Below are 17994 nucleotides of genomic sequence, written 5' to 3'. Positions count from 1 at the left end.
TCTCTGCCATTAGTATAAGAAATATGGTGATGATATTCAACTTCCTTTTTCTTGTTTTTTCCCTTGTTTTTCCCCCCACTTCTTTGATGCCAAATAGGAATCTGCAGGCTGAATATGATCGTCTCAAGGAGCAGCATGAACACAAAGGCCTGTCCCCACTGCCGTCCCCTCCTGAGATGATGCCCACCTCGCCACAGAGTCCCCGGGATGCTGAGCTCATTGCTGAGGCCAAGCTACTGCGTCAACACAAAGGCCGCCTGGAAGCCAGGATGCAAATCCTGGAAGACCACAATAAACAGCTGGAGTCCCAGTTACACAGGCTCAGGCAGCTGCTGGAGCAAGTGAGATACCCCTCTCTCTAACATGGGATCTTTACAAAAATCCACTTTCCCCACTTACAACTAAGAACTAGAACTCTCAGTCCTTTTCAGAAAGGCAGCAAACATTGATTTGGTCATTATTCAGTGTGTGCTTTGCCAAGTGCTAGATAGCAAGGGATATAAGAATAGGAATGAAATGAGCATGTTGTTTTATGTTGCTTCCAGATTGTGTTCTACGAAAATGTGTTTTATTTGACCAATTTAAAATTCATCTTGGGAAAAAGATGCAGAAAGGTTTCTACTGGTATCCGAAAGTGAAATTTTTACCTCTTGAAAATCAGGAGCTCTCTTTTTTGCAGTTACTCTTATTTTGTGATATGCCTTTGGTTTCTTTTGATAATCCCTAAAACATAATTTAAGTGGCTGTTGAAAATATAGCAGGATATTGCATTGTAGAAGACCCTTCCCTGCACATAGTCCTGGCTTTCTGGGAATTATAAATTTTGAGATATGGTCTCTCCATCTTATTGCATAATACTTCACAAAAGTGTGAATTTTCCATTACATTTTTGTGGTCTCATTTGGGCTTCCCTGGTAGCTCAGTTGGTAAAGAATTCACCTGCAACACAGGAGACCCCAGTTTAATTCCTGGGTTGGGAAGATCCACTGGAGAAGGGATAGGCTACCCACTCTAGTATTCTTGGGCTTCTCTTGTGGCTCAGCTGGTAAAGAATCCGCCTGCAATGCAGGAAACCTGGGTTTGATCCCTGGGTTGGGAAGATCCCCTGGAGAAAGGAAAGGCTACCCACTCCAGTATTCTAGCCTCAAGAATCACATGGACTGTATAGTCCATGGGGTCACAAAGAGTTGGACATGACTGAGCGACTTTCACTTTCACTTCACATGATTTCAACATTCTCACATGACCTTCTACATCTTTCAGTTAGTGTAATGATTTTCTATATCTTATTCCACTGTAGCTGTACTGTCTTTCAAACTTTTAAGGGGGTATGATTCAGGTACAAAGACAGTATCCATGGACCTTATCAACTGTGAAATTTCCCAAACTTAACTATTTGTGGGAGATTTCTAAGTAGGAAAAATCATAATTTCAGAGTCTTGAGTTTATATTTATGTATTTGTTTGAGTGTTTATTATGAAAAATAATTCTATTTTCTTTGGATGCCTTAGCCCCAGGCCGAGGCCAAGGTGAATGGCACAACGGTGTCCTCTCCTTCTACCTCTCTTCAGAGGTCAGACAGCAGCCAGCCTATGCTGCTCCGGGTGGTTGGCAGTCAAACTTCAGAATCCATGGGTAAGTGTCCGTCTTAGCTACTCCTCGATTTTGTCATCTCTTAAGGTCTGGAAATGGTGAACAATTTGCAGCAACTTTTAAATTGTCTGCTTAATTATTTAATATCAGCTATGGACCAGAGGTTGTCATGAATGCCTTGGGGGTACAGAGATGAAAGACACAGTCCCCTTACCCTCTAAGGTCTGGCTATTCAGTTACTAGAGTAAGGCCTTGTGGTATTCAAGTTTCAGTCATTTGGGAGATCTGAGAAGGATTTTTGATGAATTGATATCTGTGAAGGGTTTTGAAGGACAGAGGAGGAACTGAGCATTTGTTGAAGATGGAGAGATGAAGGCCAAGAGCAGGAAAGAGCCAGGGTTCCAGACATTAGAAACATAGGATCCTGGCAGGAGTGGGGAAAGTAAGGCTGCAGAGGAAGGTTAGTCTCACAAGGCAGTGATGTGAATACTGGGCAGAGGTGTTTGGTCGGTGTCACAGAGCCGCTGAGCATCATTTAGCAGGTAAGAGATAGCTACAAAGATGCATTCTGGCAGCTTTATCTGTCCCAGGGTAAAACTTCTATAGTTTGAAAGACTAGTGAGAAGGCAGTCATAGAGGCCAAGTTATGGGACTTCTGAGGATGCTTAAGAGATGTCTGGGATGGGATAGGAGGAGATGACTGTGACTTATTTGAAAATAGAGTACCCAAGACCAGGGGACTTACTAGAAAATGTAAGGAAAGGAGGGGAGAGGACTTGGTTGGAAGAAGATGGTGATCCTTTTGAAGGTGGAGACACTGTCTTTGAGGAGGTGGTAAAAGGGCAGTCTGGATTTGAGAGTGAACCTCACAGAATGGGGAGCTGAAAGGTGTGAGAGGAGAAATATAACAAAGGTGCTTGGTTTCAGGGCCTTGGGGAGGACCTCTATTTAGTTGATGGGGGGAGTAGTGTTGGAAGGTGTAGACACATCAAGTCATATTCTCCAGATTGAGAAGGAACGTTAAGACCAAAAAGTGAAGCAGGTAACTCCATAAATGAAAGCCAGCTTTCATTTCTTTTGTGAAGGAAGAGGAGATGTTTGAAGTTGTTTTCCCAGCTTTGCCACACCTCAGTGATTTAGGGCATTGGCTGCTCTTGCCTCCATCTGAGATCTGAATCGAGCTAATCGACTGTTAGGAATGTAAGCAATAGCTCAGCATCTGAAAACATATGCCCTTTTAAAGTCCTTACATTCCCAAAACAATGGCGTTTTAGTATGTCTTGTTATTTCCTACTGCAGGATTTTCTCCTTTTTTGAAGTAAGCCCAGCCTGAGAAGCTAAGTCACATATTTGAGAGGTGAGATACAAACCCCTGGGTGCTTAGAAGTATTAATTATTTAGACCTGTCACCATGAGCCCCGAGGCAGCATGCCTATGAAAGCACCCAAATTATAATATGAAAGCACCTGTGGGCCTGATGATTTGTGGAGCTCGGAGAATCATGGCAGACCCAAATACAAGGACAGAAGTGCATTTGCCAGTGGCTGAGTTAGGCTAAGAGATAACTTGCCAGTGTCAATGGATAAGCTCTATTGTTAGTGAGTTTGTTCTTTGAAGAGACTGAATGAGAGGTGACCCCCCCCCCACTGTTGTTGTTCATTTGCTAAGTTGTGTCGACTCTTTGTGAACACATGGACTGCAGCACACCAGGCTCCCCTGTCCTTCACTGTCTCCCTGAATTTTCTCAAATTCATGTCCATTGAGTCCTCACTGTAAAGAAGGGGCAGGGAAAGACCCTCTTCTTGAAAGATGCACATGTGTTAAAATAAATGCAGTGTGTATCCTCATGCTTTGAAGCTCCAAGGTGTGATAAGGCTGGGATTTGCTAAACCATACTCTGGTAGAATGCCATATATAACCCCAGGACTCTGTAAAGAGAAGTATAGGTGAAGTCATACTAGGTGATCTATCTAATGAGTTGGAGTGTTTCCTCAAACCATGACATACTTAGCAATGGTAAGTCTCTGTGTACCATGTGGGCATTCTATACTTATTTTTTTAATGGGATGGTGTGCCATGAAGTTCACATTATGTTTTCAAATAAGACAAATAGAAATGGACAAAGTCTGTCTTCCCAACAACTTATCTCTGACTCCTTAACTTGTACCCAGTCATTCTTTTTAAAGACCGTTTTGTATTTTGTTTAAACAATGTTAAAAGGTTCCTTTGCTGCTTAGAACAACTTCAAACTTAGGGCAGAATTGCAATTTAGTCAACGTTTTGCCAATTTGCTGTATTTATTTATGTTGACATCTTTGTATCTGTGTGTATGTGTGTATACACTATATATATTCCTGTTTTCTGTGCATGTGTAGTTTTACTCATTGAATGACTATATTTCATACATAGTAACATTTCACCCCTAAACATTTTAACATGTATCCTCCAAGGTGAAAAATCTTTTCTTACATAGTCACACTCAGGAAATTAACACTGATATGCCACTATTATCTAATATATAATTTAGATTCAGATATCCCGCATTCTGCCAATAATATCCTTTCTATTAATAGCTTTTTATCTTTTTCATTTAGAAGCCAATGAAAGGTCACCCTTGGCATTTAGTTGTCATGTCTCTTGAGGTTCCTCTAATCTAGAACACTCCCCCAGCCTCTTCAGATGTTGCAGGACACTGGCATTTCAGAAGAGGTCAGACCAATTGTTGTGTAGGATGTTTCTCATTGGGGATTTGCCTGCTTGTTTACTCCCAGCTGGATTCAGGCTAAGTATCTTATGCCAGATTATCACATAGGTGATGTTGTGTCCTCAGCACATCACTTCAAGGCTTTTTCTCAAGATTGCCAGGTAGACCTCTCTCGTGAGTATGTTATGGATAAAACCAGATAAAAATAGAACACACTCTGAAATCATGATCAGCCTCCAGAACATCTCTCCCACTTTCTAAACTGTACAGAGGTACCAGTTTTCCACATTTTCTTCCTTTACCTACCTGCCTTTTTTAGCTTCATTCAGGTGTAAATGATAAAGATGTATTTTTTTAATACAATATCTTTATTTGGCATTGGGTATCCTGACATTTGTTCATTACAGTCCCTTAAAAAACAAACCAAAAAAATCAGAACAAATTAATCAAAAATAAAGATCCAATGACCCTATGTACATGTAGCAAAGACAGCCCAGGCATCTCTCATGTGCAAGAACATGCACACACGCACAAACAGATGCACACACATACTCCCCACACACCCTGGGAGACAGTTAAGGGGTTAATAAGCTTTGGGGAGTGCAGGTAAAGATGTATTTTTAATGTATACATCTTGATAAGTTTGAGCATATGTGTGTGTGCGCATGCGTATATGTATATATATGCACACACACACACACACCCATGGGCTTCCCTGGTGGCTCAGTGGTAAAGAATCCCGCCTGCCAATGCAGGAGACATGGGCTCAGTCCCTGGGTAGGGAAGTTCCCCTGGAGGAGGAAATGGCAAGCCACTCCAGTATTCTTGCCTGGAGAAGCCCATGGACAGAGGAGCCTGGTGGGCTACAGTCCATTGGGTCGCAAAGAGTTGGACACGACTGAGCAACATGATACCATCATCATAAGCAAGGTACTAAATTCTTCCTTCTTTCTCTCTTTCCTTCCATTTTATTCCTTACCGTGATATTCAAAATCCACCTTCCTGTACAACTCATTTCTTTTCTCCCTAGTTAAGTACTGAACCTCCTTAAAAGCAAAGACTAAGTCTTGCTCATTTTCTTTCCCAATTGATCACCTTTTATGCAACAAGCATTCAGTAAAATGCTTCTTGAATGAATATTTTAAAAATCAAGCACAGTACACCATTATGTAGATACAGAACGATTTACACACTGAGGAAGTTTCACTGGAGTTTCTGGATCAAGATGACAACATAAGATCCTGAACTTCCCTCCTTGCACACAAACACGAAATCTACAACAACTACACACTGAGTAGTTCCCTCTCAAAGACATTTAGGAAATAGCTGAGTGAGTCCTGTACATAAACATTGGACAAACACAAAAGCCCACATCCAGCACATAGGAGATGTAGAAAACAAACCTAACGGTTACCAGGGGAGTTGGGAGATTGGGACTGACATATACACACTACTGTATATAAAACAGATCATAAGGACTTACTGTATAGCACAGGGAATTCTACCCAGTACTCTGGAATGACCTATGTGGGAAAATAATCTAAAAAAGAGTGCATGGATGTATAACTGATTCACTTTTCTGTATACCTGAAGCTAAGAACATTGTAACGCAACTCTACTCCAATAGAAACTAATTTAAAACAACATAGGAGTGTCTGAGCCACAGTCTTATTGTGAACCCCATCCCGGTCATGGTGACACACAGCTAGGAAGGAAATGACAACTATTAGCTTCTCTCTGAGTAGTAAAGGTTTGAGCCCCAGCTCTTAATATGTCCTTCTACCTGAGAGATGGGCTCCCCAAACATCTAACATCCATGAAGTCCAGAAAGCCAGAGTGAACAAAGAGACAGTACTTACAGGGCTCATGGGGACTCACCATGCCTAACACTGCCCCTGTCCAACTGCACAGCATAAAGGCAACAGGCTGGAATGCACCCAGTCTTTCCATGAAAGAGGCTCATTTGTTTATATCTTAAAAGCCTCAGCCTGAAGAGGCAGGCTTCTAATGTAACACTCCAGGGACTGACTTCCATACTATCCAGAGATGATGTAGGCCAGCTAGTGCCATCTGACCACTCCTGCCTCGCTCCAGGTCATTGGTATCTCCCGTAAAGGAGCGTGTGCACATATCTGCTGTTCTGGTAGTCAGTGGGGGGTTATGTTCACAGCTCAGTGAAATGGTAGCATACCAAAAGAAAAAAAAAAAACAGCAGTTTTTAAATAGCTAGCTATCTTCCCAGAGCTCAGTGCAGAGGGAGCATACAGAAACTTACGTCTCCCAGTCTTTCCCTAAAAGAGGTCTGTTTACATACTTTAATAGCTGTTGCCGGAGGCTCAGTCTTCCACTCATCTTGCATCTAAGTGCTGACTGAAATCCTCCTCCCCGTTGGAACACTGACAGGTCTGGGCACACCCTCAACTACAGAGGCACTAAGAACAAAAAAGCCTCCTTGGACAATCACGAGAGTTTCAGAGATGATCAAGAGGTAGGGCAGAGCTGAAAAATAAGGCTCATCTCCTACCTGAGATCACCCCTTCAAGATGGAAGGGGTAGCTTGTAGCTAATGCATAGAAACCAACAGAAGGCAAACAAGGCAAAGGGAAAAAGAAAAGAGAAATATGTTCCATAGAAAAGAACAAGCTAAAACCTCAAAAATGACCTTAAAAGAAATTGAGATAAGTGTTTTTCAAATAAAGATTTCAAAACAGCAGTCACAGAGATGCCCATCAAGGTCAGGAAAACAATGCACAAACAAAGTGAGAATTCCAACAAAGACAGAAAATATAAATGACAAAGCAATGAATACAGTAACAGAACTGATAAATACAATAGAGGCATTCAGCAGCAGACTAGATGAATTGGGAATAAAAGATGAGCAAACTCAAAGAGGGCAGTGAAATTCATCCATAATACACCAAGTTTTTAAGTATCTATATGGTTACTAAAGAGAGAAGGGATAAATTAGGAGTTGGGGATTAACATATACACACTACTATATATAAAATAGATGATCAACAAGGAACTCTTATCAATACTCTGTAACAACCTATAATGGGAGAGATGGATGTAAAAAAGAATATTTGTATATATAACTCAATCACTTTGCTGTACATCTGAAACTAACACAACATTGTCAGTCAACTATATTTCAATAAAAAAATTAAAGATAAAGAGAAGATAGCTTAAGGAACTTATTGTACACCATCAAGCAGACAAAACAAATATTCCTAACATAGAATCCTAGAAGGAAAAGAGAGAAAGGAGCACAAAACTTTCTTAGCCTGAGGAAGGAGACATACTGTCAGGAAACCTGGACAGTTCCCACACCAAGACACATCATAATTAAACTGTCAAATGTTGAAGACAATGAGAAACTCTTAAAAGCAACAAGAGACAAACAACTTCTTACATACAAGGGAACCCCATAAATCCATCAGCAGATTTTTCAACAGAAACTTGACAGGCCAGAAGGGAGTTTCATGATATATTCAAAGTACTAAAAAAAAAAAAAAAACTGCCAAGCAGAATACTCTATCCAGCAAAGTTGTCCATCAGAATTGAGGGAAAGAGAAAGAGTTATCCAGACAAGCAAAAGCTGAAGGAAAGCAGCACTACTAGACCAGCCTTAGAAGAAATGTGCAAGAGACTTCTTTGAATGAAAGGGTCATAATTAGTAACAGGAAAACATGGAAGTATAAGTCTCACAAGGAAGGAATATAATTAAATTCAGAATGGCTAATCGCTTGTACATTCAGTAGGAAGGTTAAAAGACAAAAGTGATAAAAGTAACTGTTACCAAAGTAATTTGTTAATAGACACACAAAACATGTAAATTGTGACACCAAAAACATAACATAGGGAGGAGAGTGAAAATGTAGAGCTTTAGAATGTATTTGAACTTTTGTTATTATCATCTTAAAATAGACTGTTATGTTTCATCTAAACCTCATGGAAACCACAAAGCAGAAACCTATATACAAACGATAGGAAGAACTCTAAGCATGATACTACAGTCAGTCATCAAATCACAGAGAAAGAGAGTGAGCAGAAAGGCAAAGAGGAGCCACAAGACAGAAAACAATCTTTTAACTGGCAGTAAGTACATATAGAAAATGAAGATCATGGCATCTGGTCCCATCACTTCACGGGAAATAGATGGGGAAACAGTGGAAACAATGTCAGACTTTATTTTTCTGGGCTCCAAAATCACTACAGATGGTGACTGCAGCCATGAAATTAAAAGACGCTTACTCCTTGGAAGAAAAGTTATGACCAACCTAGATAGCATATTCAAAAGCAGAGACATTACTTTGCCAACAAAGGTCCGTCTAGTCAAGGCTATGGTTTTTCCAGCAGTCATGTATGGGTGTGTGAGTTGGACTGTGAAGAAAGCTGAGCACCGAAGAATTGATGCTTTTGAAGTGTGGTGTTGGAGAAGACTCTTGAGAGTCCCTTGGACTGCAAGGAGATCCATCCAGTCCATTCTGAAGGAGATCAGCCCTGGGATTTCTTTGGAGGGAATGACGCTGAAGCTGAAACTCCAGTACTTTGGCCACCTCATGCGAAGAGTTGACTCATTGGAAAAGACTCTGATGCTGGGAGGGATTGGGGGCAGGAGGAGAAGGGGAAGACAGAGGATGAGATGGCTGGATGGCATCACTGACTCGATGGACGCGAGTCTGAGTGAACTCCAGGAGTTGGTGATGGACAGGGAGGCCTGGCGTGCTGCAACTCATGTGGTCGCAAAGAGTCGGACACGACTGAGTGACTGAACTGAACTGAAGTACATACCTATCAAAAATTACTTTAAGTGGACTAAATCCCCCAATCACAATATAAGAGTGGCTAAATGGCTGAAAAGCAAGACTTACAGTCTCCCAAGGCAATAGAAATAAAGAAATGGAACCTAATCAAACTTAAAAACTTTTGCACAGCAAAGGAAACCATAAGCAAAATGAAAAGACAGCCTATGGAATGGGAGATACCATTTGCAAATGATACAGCCAATAAGGGCCTAATTTCCAAAATATACAAACAGCTCATACAACTCACCAGCAAAAAAAAATAAATAAACAACCCAATTGAAAAGTGGGCAGAAGACCTAAATAGACATTCTCTAAAGAAGAAACTACAAATGGCCAATAGCCACATGAAAAGATGCTCAGCATCACTAATTATCAGAAAAATGCAAATCAAGACTACATGAGGTATCACCTCACACTGGTCAGAATTGCCATATTAAAACTCTACAAATAACAAATGGCAGAGAAGATGTGGAGAAAAGGCAACATGCCTACACTGTTGTTGGCAGGAATGTAAGCTGGTGAAGGCACTATGGAAAACAGTATAGAGGTTCCTCAGAAAACTAAAAATAGTATGACCACATGACCCAGCAATCCCACTCCTAGGCATATATCCAGAAAAAACTCTAATCCAAAGAGACACATGCACCCCTATGTTCACAGCAGCACTATTCATAATAGCCAAGACAGTTACATGACCTAAATGTCCATCAGCAGAGGAATGAATAAAGAAGATGTGGCACATATATACATTGGAACACTACCCAGCCCTAAAAAAAGAACAAAATAATGTCATTTGCAGCAATGTGGATGTAACTCTAGATTATCATACTAAGTGAAGTAAGTCAGAAAGACAAATACCACATGGTATCACTTGTATGTGGAATCTAAAATATGACACAAATGAACCTATCTATGAAACAGAAACAGACTCACAGACATAGGGAATAAACTGGTGATTGCCAAGGGAGAGGAGATCAGGGTTAGCAGATGTAAACTCTTATATATGGAATGGATAAACAAAGTCCTACTGTAGGGCACAGAGAACTATAACTAGTATACTATGATGAACCATATTGGGAAAGAATATTTACAAAGAATGGATATATGTATAATGTGTATGATATTATGTATAATATGAATCATTTTACCATACAGCAGAAAGTTAGCACAACACTGTAAATCAACTATACTCCCCCCCACCAAATAAAAAGGAGAAAGAAGACATGTGACAAAGAAATGCAATAATACATGACCTGGATCAGAGAAAAAATATATAAGTATATATGTTACACATACATGTATTTGGTTATAGTTATAAAGGGTATTATAAAGGCAGTTGGTGAGATTTAAATATAGTCTACACACTAGATGATAATATAGTGCCAGTGTGGTTCCATAAAATAAGAGTTCAAAGAGATAATGATGAAGTACTTAGGAATAAAGGGGCCTGAACCTTACATTGGAATGAAAATGGGTCACTAATAATAATAACAACAATAACAAATCTATGTCCCTAGAGAAAGAAGCAAAGCAAATATGGCAACATATTAACACTTGGTGAATCAAGGTAAATGGTATACAGGAGACTATTTTACTATTCTTAGAATTTTTCTGTAACTTTGAAATTTAAATAAAATTTAACAGAAGCCTTTCTGACAGAAACAGCAGGAAATAAGACCTTGCTATAGGCTTCCTATTAAAAAAAACTCACTTCAGATGTAAAGACATAGAAAAGGACTTCCCTGGTAGTCCAGTGGTTAGGACTTTACCTTCCAATGCAGGAGGCGAGGGTTCAACCCCTGGTCAGGGAGCTAAGATCCACCATGCCTCACAGCCAAAAAAAACAAAACATAAAATGGAAACAATATTGTGACAAATTCAATAAAAACTTTAAAGATGGCCCACATCAAAAAAATATTTTAAAAAGATGTAAAGACACAGAGATGAAAGGGATGGAAAAAGATATTTCACAGAAATAACCAAAAGAAACCTGGGATAGCTTTACTTATATCAAATAGACTTTGAAACAACTAAAATAAGAGACAAAAAAGGGCATTACATAATGATAAAGAGGTCAGTCCAATCAGACCTATAACATTTGTAAATATTTATTTCACCCAACATGGTGAATATAAGGCAAATATTAACAGACCTGAAGGGAAAAAACAGATACCAGTACAGTAATAGTAGGGGATTTAACCATACCTCACTTAATATCAGTGGATAGGTTACCCAGGCAGAAAATCAATAAGGAAGCATGGGACTATACATTAGATCAGATGAGCAGTTAGAGAACATTTCTTCCAAATGCAGCAGAGTACATTCTTCTCAAGTGCACATGGAATATTTTCTAGGCGGCAACATTCTTTAGGATACATCATATCTTAGACCACAAAACAAGTCTCAATAAATTTAAGAAGACTGAAACCATATCCAGCATCTTTTTGACAATAATATAATAAAAACCAAAAACCAATTTCAAGAAGAAAACTGGAAAATTCACAAATGTGTGAATATTTAATAACACACCACTGAAACTACAAATGGATTGATGAAGAAATCAAAAGTGAAATAAAAAATACCTTGAGACAAATTCAAATACAACATACAAAAGTTATGGGATGTAGCAAAGCAGTTATGAGAGGGAAGTTCATAATAATAAATGCCTGCAAGAAGAAACAAGAAAAATCTCAAACAAAAAACCTGACTTTACACCTCAGGGAACTAGAAAAAGAAGAACAAACAACATCCAAAGTTAATAGAAGGAAAGAAAGATTAGGACAGAAATAGAGATGAAAAAGATAATGGAAAATATCATTGAAACTAAAAGCTTATTTTTAGTTCCTTTTTGAAAAGCTAAATGAAAATGACAAACCTTTAGACAAACTAAGAAAAAAAAAGAACTCAAATATAAAATCAGAAATGTAAGAAGAGATATTACAACTTAAACCAGAAATACAAAAGATCACAGAACTATTAAGAATAATTATATGGAAACAAATTGGATAATCTAGAAGAAAACAATAAATACCTAGAAACATGCAACCTACCAAGACTGAATCATGAAGAAACAAAATCTGAACAGATCAACAATGAGAAAGGAGATTGAATCTATAAACAAAAGTCCCCCCCCCCCAGAAAAAGCCCATAATCAGATGGTTTCTCTGGTGATTTCTACCAAACACAAAGAATTAATACCAATCCTCAAACACTTAAAAAAATTTGAGACTACACCCCCAAATTATTTTACAAGGCCAGCATTACTTTGATACTAAAGACAGATAAGGACACTACAACAAAACTATAGACCAGTATCTGATGAATACAGATGCAAAATTTCTCCAGAAAATATTAGCAGACCATATTCAACAGTACATTAAAAGGATCATACACCATAACCAAGGGGGATTTATCCCTGTGTTGCAAGGATGGTTCAGTGTGTGTGTATATGTTTAGTCGCTTAGTCATATCCGACTGTCTGCAATCCCATGGACTATAGCCCACCAGGCTCCTCTGTCCATGGAATTTCCCAGGCAACAATACTGGAGTGGGTTGCCATTTCCTTCTCTAGGGGATCTTCCTGACCCGGGGATCAAACCCACATCTCCTGCATCGGCAAGCAGATTTTTTACCACTGAGCCACCTGGGAAGCCCAGTTCAATATATACAAATCAATAAATATGATATACTACATTAATGAAAGATAAAAATCACATGATTATCCCAACAGGTGAAGAAAAAGCATTTGACAAAATTTAGCATCCATTCATGATAAAAATTCTCAACAAAATGGGTATAGAGCACATGCATGTCAACATAATAAAGGCCATGTATGACAAGCCCACAGCTAACATCGGGGCCCAGAAAATGGACCACAGCCTTGTCTAACTCAGTGAAACTATGAGCTATGCCGTGTAGGGCCACCCAAAATGGACAGGTCATGGTGGAGAGTTCTGACAAAACGTGGTCCACTGGAGAAGGGAATGGCAAACCACTCCAGTATTCTTGCCTTGAGAACCCCATGAACAGTGTGAAAAGGCAAACAGATAGGACACTGAAAGATAGGCTATTCAGTGGTGAAAGCTTCCACTAACATCAGAAGACAAGAATGCCTACTCTTGCTGCTTTTGTTCAACATAATGCTGAAAGTCCTAGCCAGCATAATTAGGCAAGAAAAAGAATCAAAGGCACACAAACCAGAAAGAAAGTAGTAAATTTATCTATATTTGCAAATGACATCATAATATATATAAGAAAACCTGAAAGGCCCTACCAAGTAACTGTTAGAACTCAATGAATTTAGTAAAGTTGCAGGATAAAAACTCAATATACAAAAATCTGTTGCATTTTTACATGTTAATAACAAACTATGAGAAAGAGAAATAAAATAATCCCATTTATAATTGCATCAAAAGAATAAAATACCTCAGAATAAGGCAGTGAAAAACCTGTACACTAAAAGCTGTAAGACAATGATGAAAGAAATTGAATAAAACATAAATGAAAGATACTTCATGCTCATGGATTGAAAGAATAGCTGTTGTTAAAAAGTCTTTACCACCCATTGCAATCTACAGATTCAAGGCAATTTCTATCAAAGTTTCATGGCATTTTCCACATAAAGAGAATAAAAAATCCAAAAATTTGTATGGAACCACAAAAAAGAACCTAAATAGCCAAAGCAGTCTTGAGAAAAAAAAAGAGCAAAGCAGGCGGCCTCATGTTGCCTGATTTCAAACTGTATTACAAAGGCACAGAAGTAAAAATGATATGGTTTTGGCATAATGACAGATATACAGATGAACAGATCAGAGGGCCCATAAATAACCCTCACACATATGGGGAATTAATTTACAACAAAGGAGCTAAAAACATACAATAGGAAAGGAGTCTCTTCAGAAAATAGTATGGGAAAACTGCACAGCCACATTCAAAAGACTGAAACTGGACCATATGTGAAAATCCATTCAAAATGGATTAAAAACTTACTGTAAGACCTGAAACCATGAAAATCCTAGAAGAAAACACAGGTGGTAAGGTCTGTGATATATCTTGCCGATGACTTTTTGAGTTGATACCAAACATAAAGGCAAGAAAAACAAAATGACTACATCAAATAAAAAGCTCATGTACAGTGAACAAAACCATCAGGAAAATGAAAATGCAACCTACAGAATGGGAGAAAATATTTGCAAATCCTATATCTTATAAGGAGAATATCGAGATTTTGTAAAGAACTCAATAGAACCAACAATCTGAAAAATGGGCAGAAGATCAATTAGACATTTTACCAAAGAAGATATACCAGTGGCCAGCAAAGTACATGAAAAGGTGGTGAACGTCACTAATCATCAGCGAAATGCAAATCAGAACCATGAGATATCACCTTGGTGATATCTTGGTGCAAATGTAAAATGGTGCAGAGAACAGAATGGTGGTTGCCATATGCAGGGGGTTAGGAAAAGTGGTCAAAAAGTACAAACTTCCAGTTATAAATTAGTCCTGCATGAGCTATAACATACATCATGGGGATTACAGTTAACGATACTGTATTTGTATATTTGAAAGTTGTGCAGCAGCATGGATAGACCTAGAGATGATCATACTAAGTAAAGTAAATCAGACAGAGAAAAAGAGATACCATATGATGTCACTTATATGTGGAATCTAAAGAATGATACAAGTTAACTTTATTTGCAGAACAAATAGAATCACAGACAAAGAAAACAAATGATTACCAAAGGGGAAAGGGAATAAATTAGTAGTATGGGATTAACAGATACACACTACTATATATAAAATATATAAACAGCAGGGTCTTACTGTAAGCGCTGGGAAGAATATTCAGTATCTTGTAATTACCTATAATGGAAAAGAATATGAAAAAGAAATATATATATATATATGAGTCCCCTTGCTGTACACCTGAAACTAACACAACATTGTAAATCAACTGTATTTCAATTTTTTTTAAGTTACTAAGAGATTAAATCTTTTATACTTGTGATGAAAACTTTTAAGATTTATAACTATGGTGATGAATGTTAACTGTGGTAATCAATTCACAGTATATACATATTTCAAAGAATCATGTTGTCCATCTCAAATTAATAAAATATTATATATCAATTAGATCTTAATAGAAATAAAAAATGAATAATAGCTATTAATTTCAGTATCTTTCATCACCATTCAACACAAACCAGCTAGTAATCAGCATCATCACTATATACCATTAATATATTAGAGAACTTAAACACAGTATTTTTATGTAGAATTGATACCATCCTGAGCTTTCCTGATGGCTCAGTGGTAAAGAACCTGCCTGCCAACACAAGAGATGCAGGTTTGATCCCTGGGTCCAGAAGATCCCCTGGAGAAGGAAATGGCAACCCACTCCAGTATTCTTGCCTGGGAAATTCAATGGACAGAGGAGCCTGGTGGGCCACAGTCCATAGGGTCACAAAGAGTCAGATAAGACTTAGTGACCAAAGAACAACAACAAAAAACCATCTATTGTCTATCCCAGATCATGATTTCAAAAAGTCACTGAAGGTAAGTATCACGTACAGGAGAAATCTTTTTTTTTTTTTTTCTTAAGAAAAACTAGAGAAATGCAGGGACAACATAATAAGTTATCACACATCCAGTTGGAAATTAGTTAAAACAGAATATGTGATTTAGATAAGTAATCCAAAAAAAATAATGGTGGGTATATTTGTTTATACACAGTCACCTTTTTTAAGAGAAAATAATGTTCTAATGGGCTTCCCTGGTAGCTCAGTTGGTAAAGAATCTGCCTGCATTGCTGGAAACCCCAGTTTGATTCCTGTGTCGGGAAAATCCCCTGGAGAAGGGATAGGCTACTCACTCCAGAATTCTTGGGCTTCCCTGGTGGCTCAGCTGGTAAAGAATCCGCCTGCAATGCAGGAGACCTGAGTTTGATTCCTGGGTTGGAAAGATCCCCTGGAGAAGGGAACGGCTACCCACTCCAGTATTCTGGCCTAGAGAATTCCATGGACTGTATAGCCCATGGGGTCACAAAGAGTCAGACACAACTGAGCGACTTTCACTTTCACTTTACACAGCTTCCTTTTATATGAAGAGAAAACAGCAACAGTTCACTTGGGTATAAAGAGAATAATGGGTGTAAGGATTCGTGTGTCTCAGCTGCACCACTTTTGGCTAACGTCACTTTTTAAGCAAGTAAAATTATCATTTGAATTGACAGGCAAATCAGATAGATGGGATCTCTTCCTTTCAAAAAAGCCTAAAACCATGGTGAATTTCAGAAGACTTGAAGAATGTCTTGCCCATAGCAAACGATTTCATTTCTTTTATCTCAGACTTAATTGAGCCATCTCCTTTTCTCTTCACTTCAGCAGTGTCTAGCATATTATACTATATCAGAGTGCTGTTTTAACTTTGACTATGTCTTTCCTTATTTTGAAACATTTATCTTTTTAAAATGTTTCTATCATTTCTTTGGACCAACTTCAGACAAACCATGAAAAGGAGGACTAATAATGCAAAAAGGATTTTTATGGACATCTGTGGGAATTACCTTGGATTGGAGAATTGAAGTATTAATGCTAAAGAATTGCAATTAACTAAGTTAGAAATCCCTTAAAAATTGGCAGTGCTATCTTAGCAGGCAATGCATTGGTGAAGTAGAGATGATGGCTGGCCAAGTTCCCAGTGTACACAGTTAGAACTCAATAAATGTTTTCTTGTTGAACAAATGAGGGTTGTTTTGGTGGGAGGAGGTTTATGGTCACTATATTGTTGTTGGAGTCAGGAACATTTTGGAGTTGCCTGTAATATTGGTGGCTCAGGCCATGAAGAATCGGCCTGCAATGCAGGAGACCCAGGTTCGATCCGTAGGTTGGGAAGATCCCCTGGATAAGGGAATGGCTACCCACTCTAGTATTTTTGCCTGGAGAATTCCAGGGATAGAGGAGCCTGGTGGGCTGTACTCCATGGGGTCACAAAGAGCCGGACATGACTGAGCGCCTAACGCCTTCACATTATAGTATAGCTACATATCCGCATATGATTAAGATAATCTGTAAACATTGGTATCTTGCTGGTTCAGTCCATTAAAACACAGTATCTCAGATCTCAGATCAGTCGCTCAGTCGTGTCCGACTCTTTGCGACCCCATGAATCGCAGCACGCCAGGCCTCCCTGTCCATCACCAACTCCCGGAGTTCACTCAGACTCATGTCCATCGAGTCAGTGATGCCATCCAGCCATCTCATCCTCTGTCGTCCCCTTCTCCTCCTGCCCCCAATCCCTCCCAACATCAGAGTCTTTTCCAGTGAGTCAACTCTTCGCATGAGGTGGCCAAAGTACTGGAGTTTCAGCTTTAGCATCATTCCTTCCAAAGAAATCCCAGGGCTGATCTCCTTCAGAATGGACTGGTTGGATCTCCTTGCAGTCCAAGGGACTCTCAAGAGTCTTCTCCAACACCACAGTTCAAAAACATCAATTCTTCGGCGCTCAGTCTTCTTCACAGTCCAACTCTCACATCCATGCATGACCACAGGAAAAACCATAGCCTTAACTAGATGGACCTTTGTTGGCAAAGTAATGTCTCTGCTTTTGAATATGCTATCTAGGTTGGTCATAACTTTCCTTCCAAGGAGTAAGCATCTTTTAATTTCATGGCTGCAGTCACCATCTGCAGTGACTTTGGAGCCCAGAAAAATAAAGCCTGACACTGTTTCCACTGTTTCCCCATCTATTTGCCATGAAGTGATGGGACCAGATGCCATGATCTTCGTTTTCTGAATGTTGAGCTTTAAGCCAACTTTTCACTCTCCACTTTCACCTTCATCAAGAGGCTTTTTAGTTCCTCTTCACTTTCTGCCATAAGGGTGGTGTCAT

The 17994-nt window shown here is 38.9% G+C and overlaps 1 protein-coding gene across 10 annotated transcripts in view; it reads left to right on the top strand.

Annotated features, from left to right (window-relative positions):
* The window catches only part of DMD (dystrophin), a 2402664-nt gene that overhangs the window by 2362774 nt on the left and 21896 nt on the right, over positions 1-17994 (top strand). For all 10 annotated transcript variants that reach the window (XM_025277237.3, XM_045164452.1, XM_045164449.1 and 7 more), the window contains 2 exons: positions 98-341; positions 1512-1635. In XM_025277237.3, coding sequence (XP_025133022.3) covers positions 98-341; positions 1512-1635 — 368 coding nt within the window. The remainder of the gene's footprint in view (positions 1-97; positions 342-1511; positions 1636-17994) is intronic.

This window comes from Bubalus bubalis, chromosome X (assembly GCF_019923935.1).
Source record: "Bubalus bubalis isolate 160015118507 breed Murrah chromosome X, NDDB_SH_1, whole genome shotgun sequence".
NCBI lineage: Eukaryota > Metazoa > Chordata > Mammalia > Artiodactyla > Bovidae > Bubalus > Bubalus bubalis.
The sequence above is the reverse complement of the archived record's forward strand: the minus strand, read 5'-3'. Positions and strand labels throughout refer to the sequence as shown.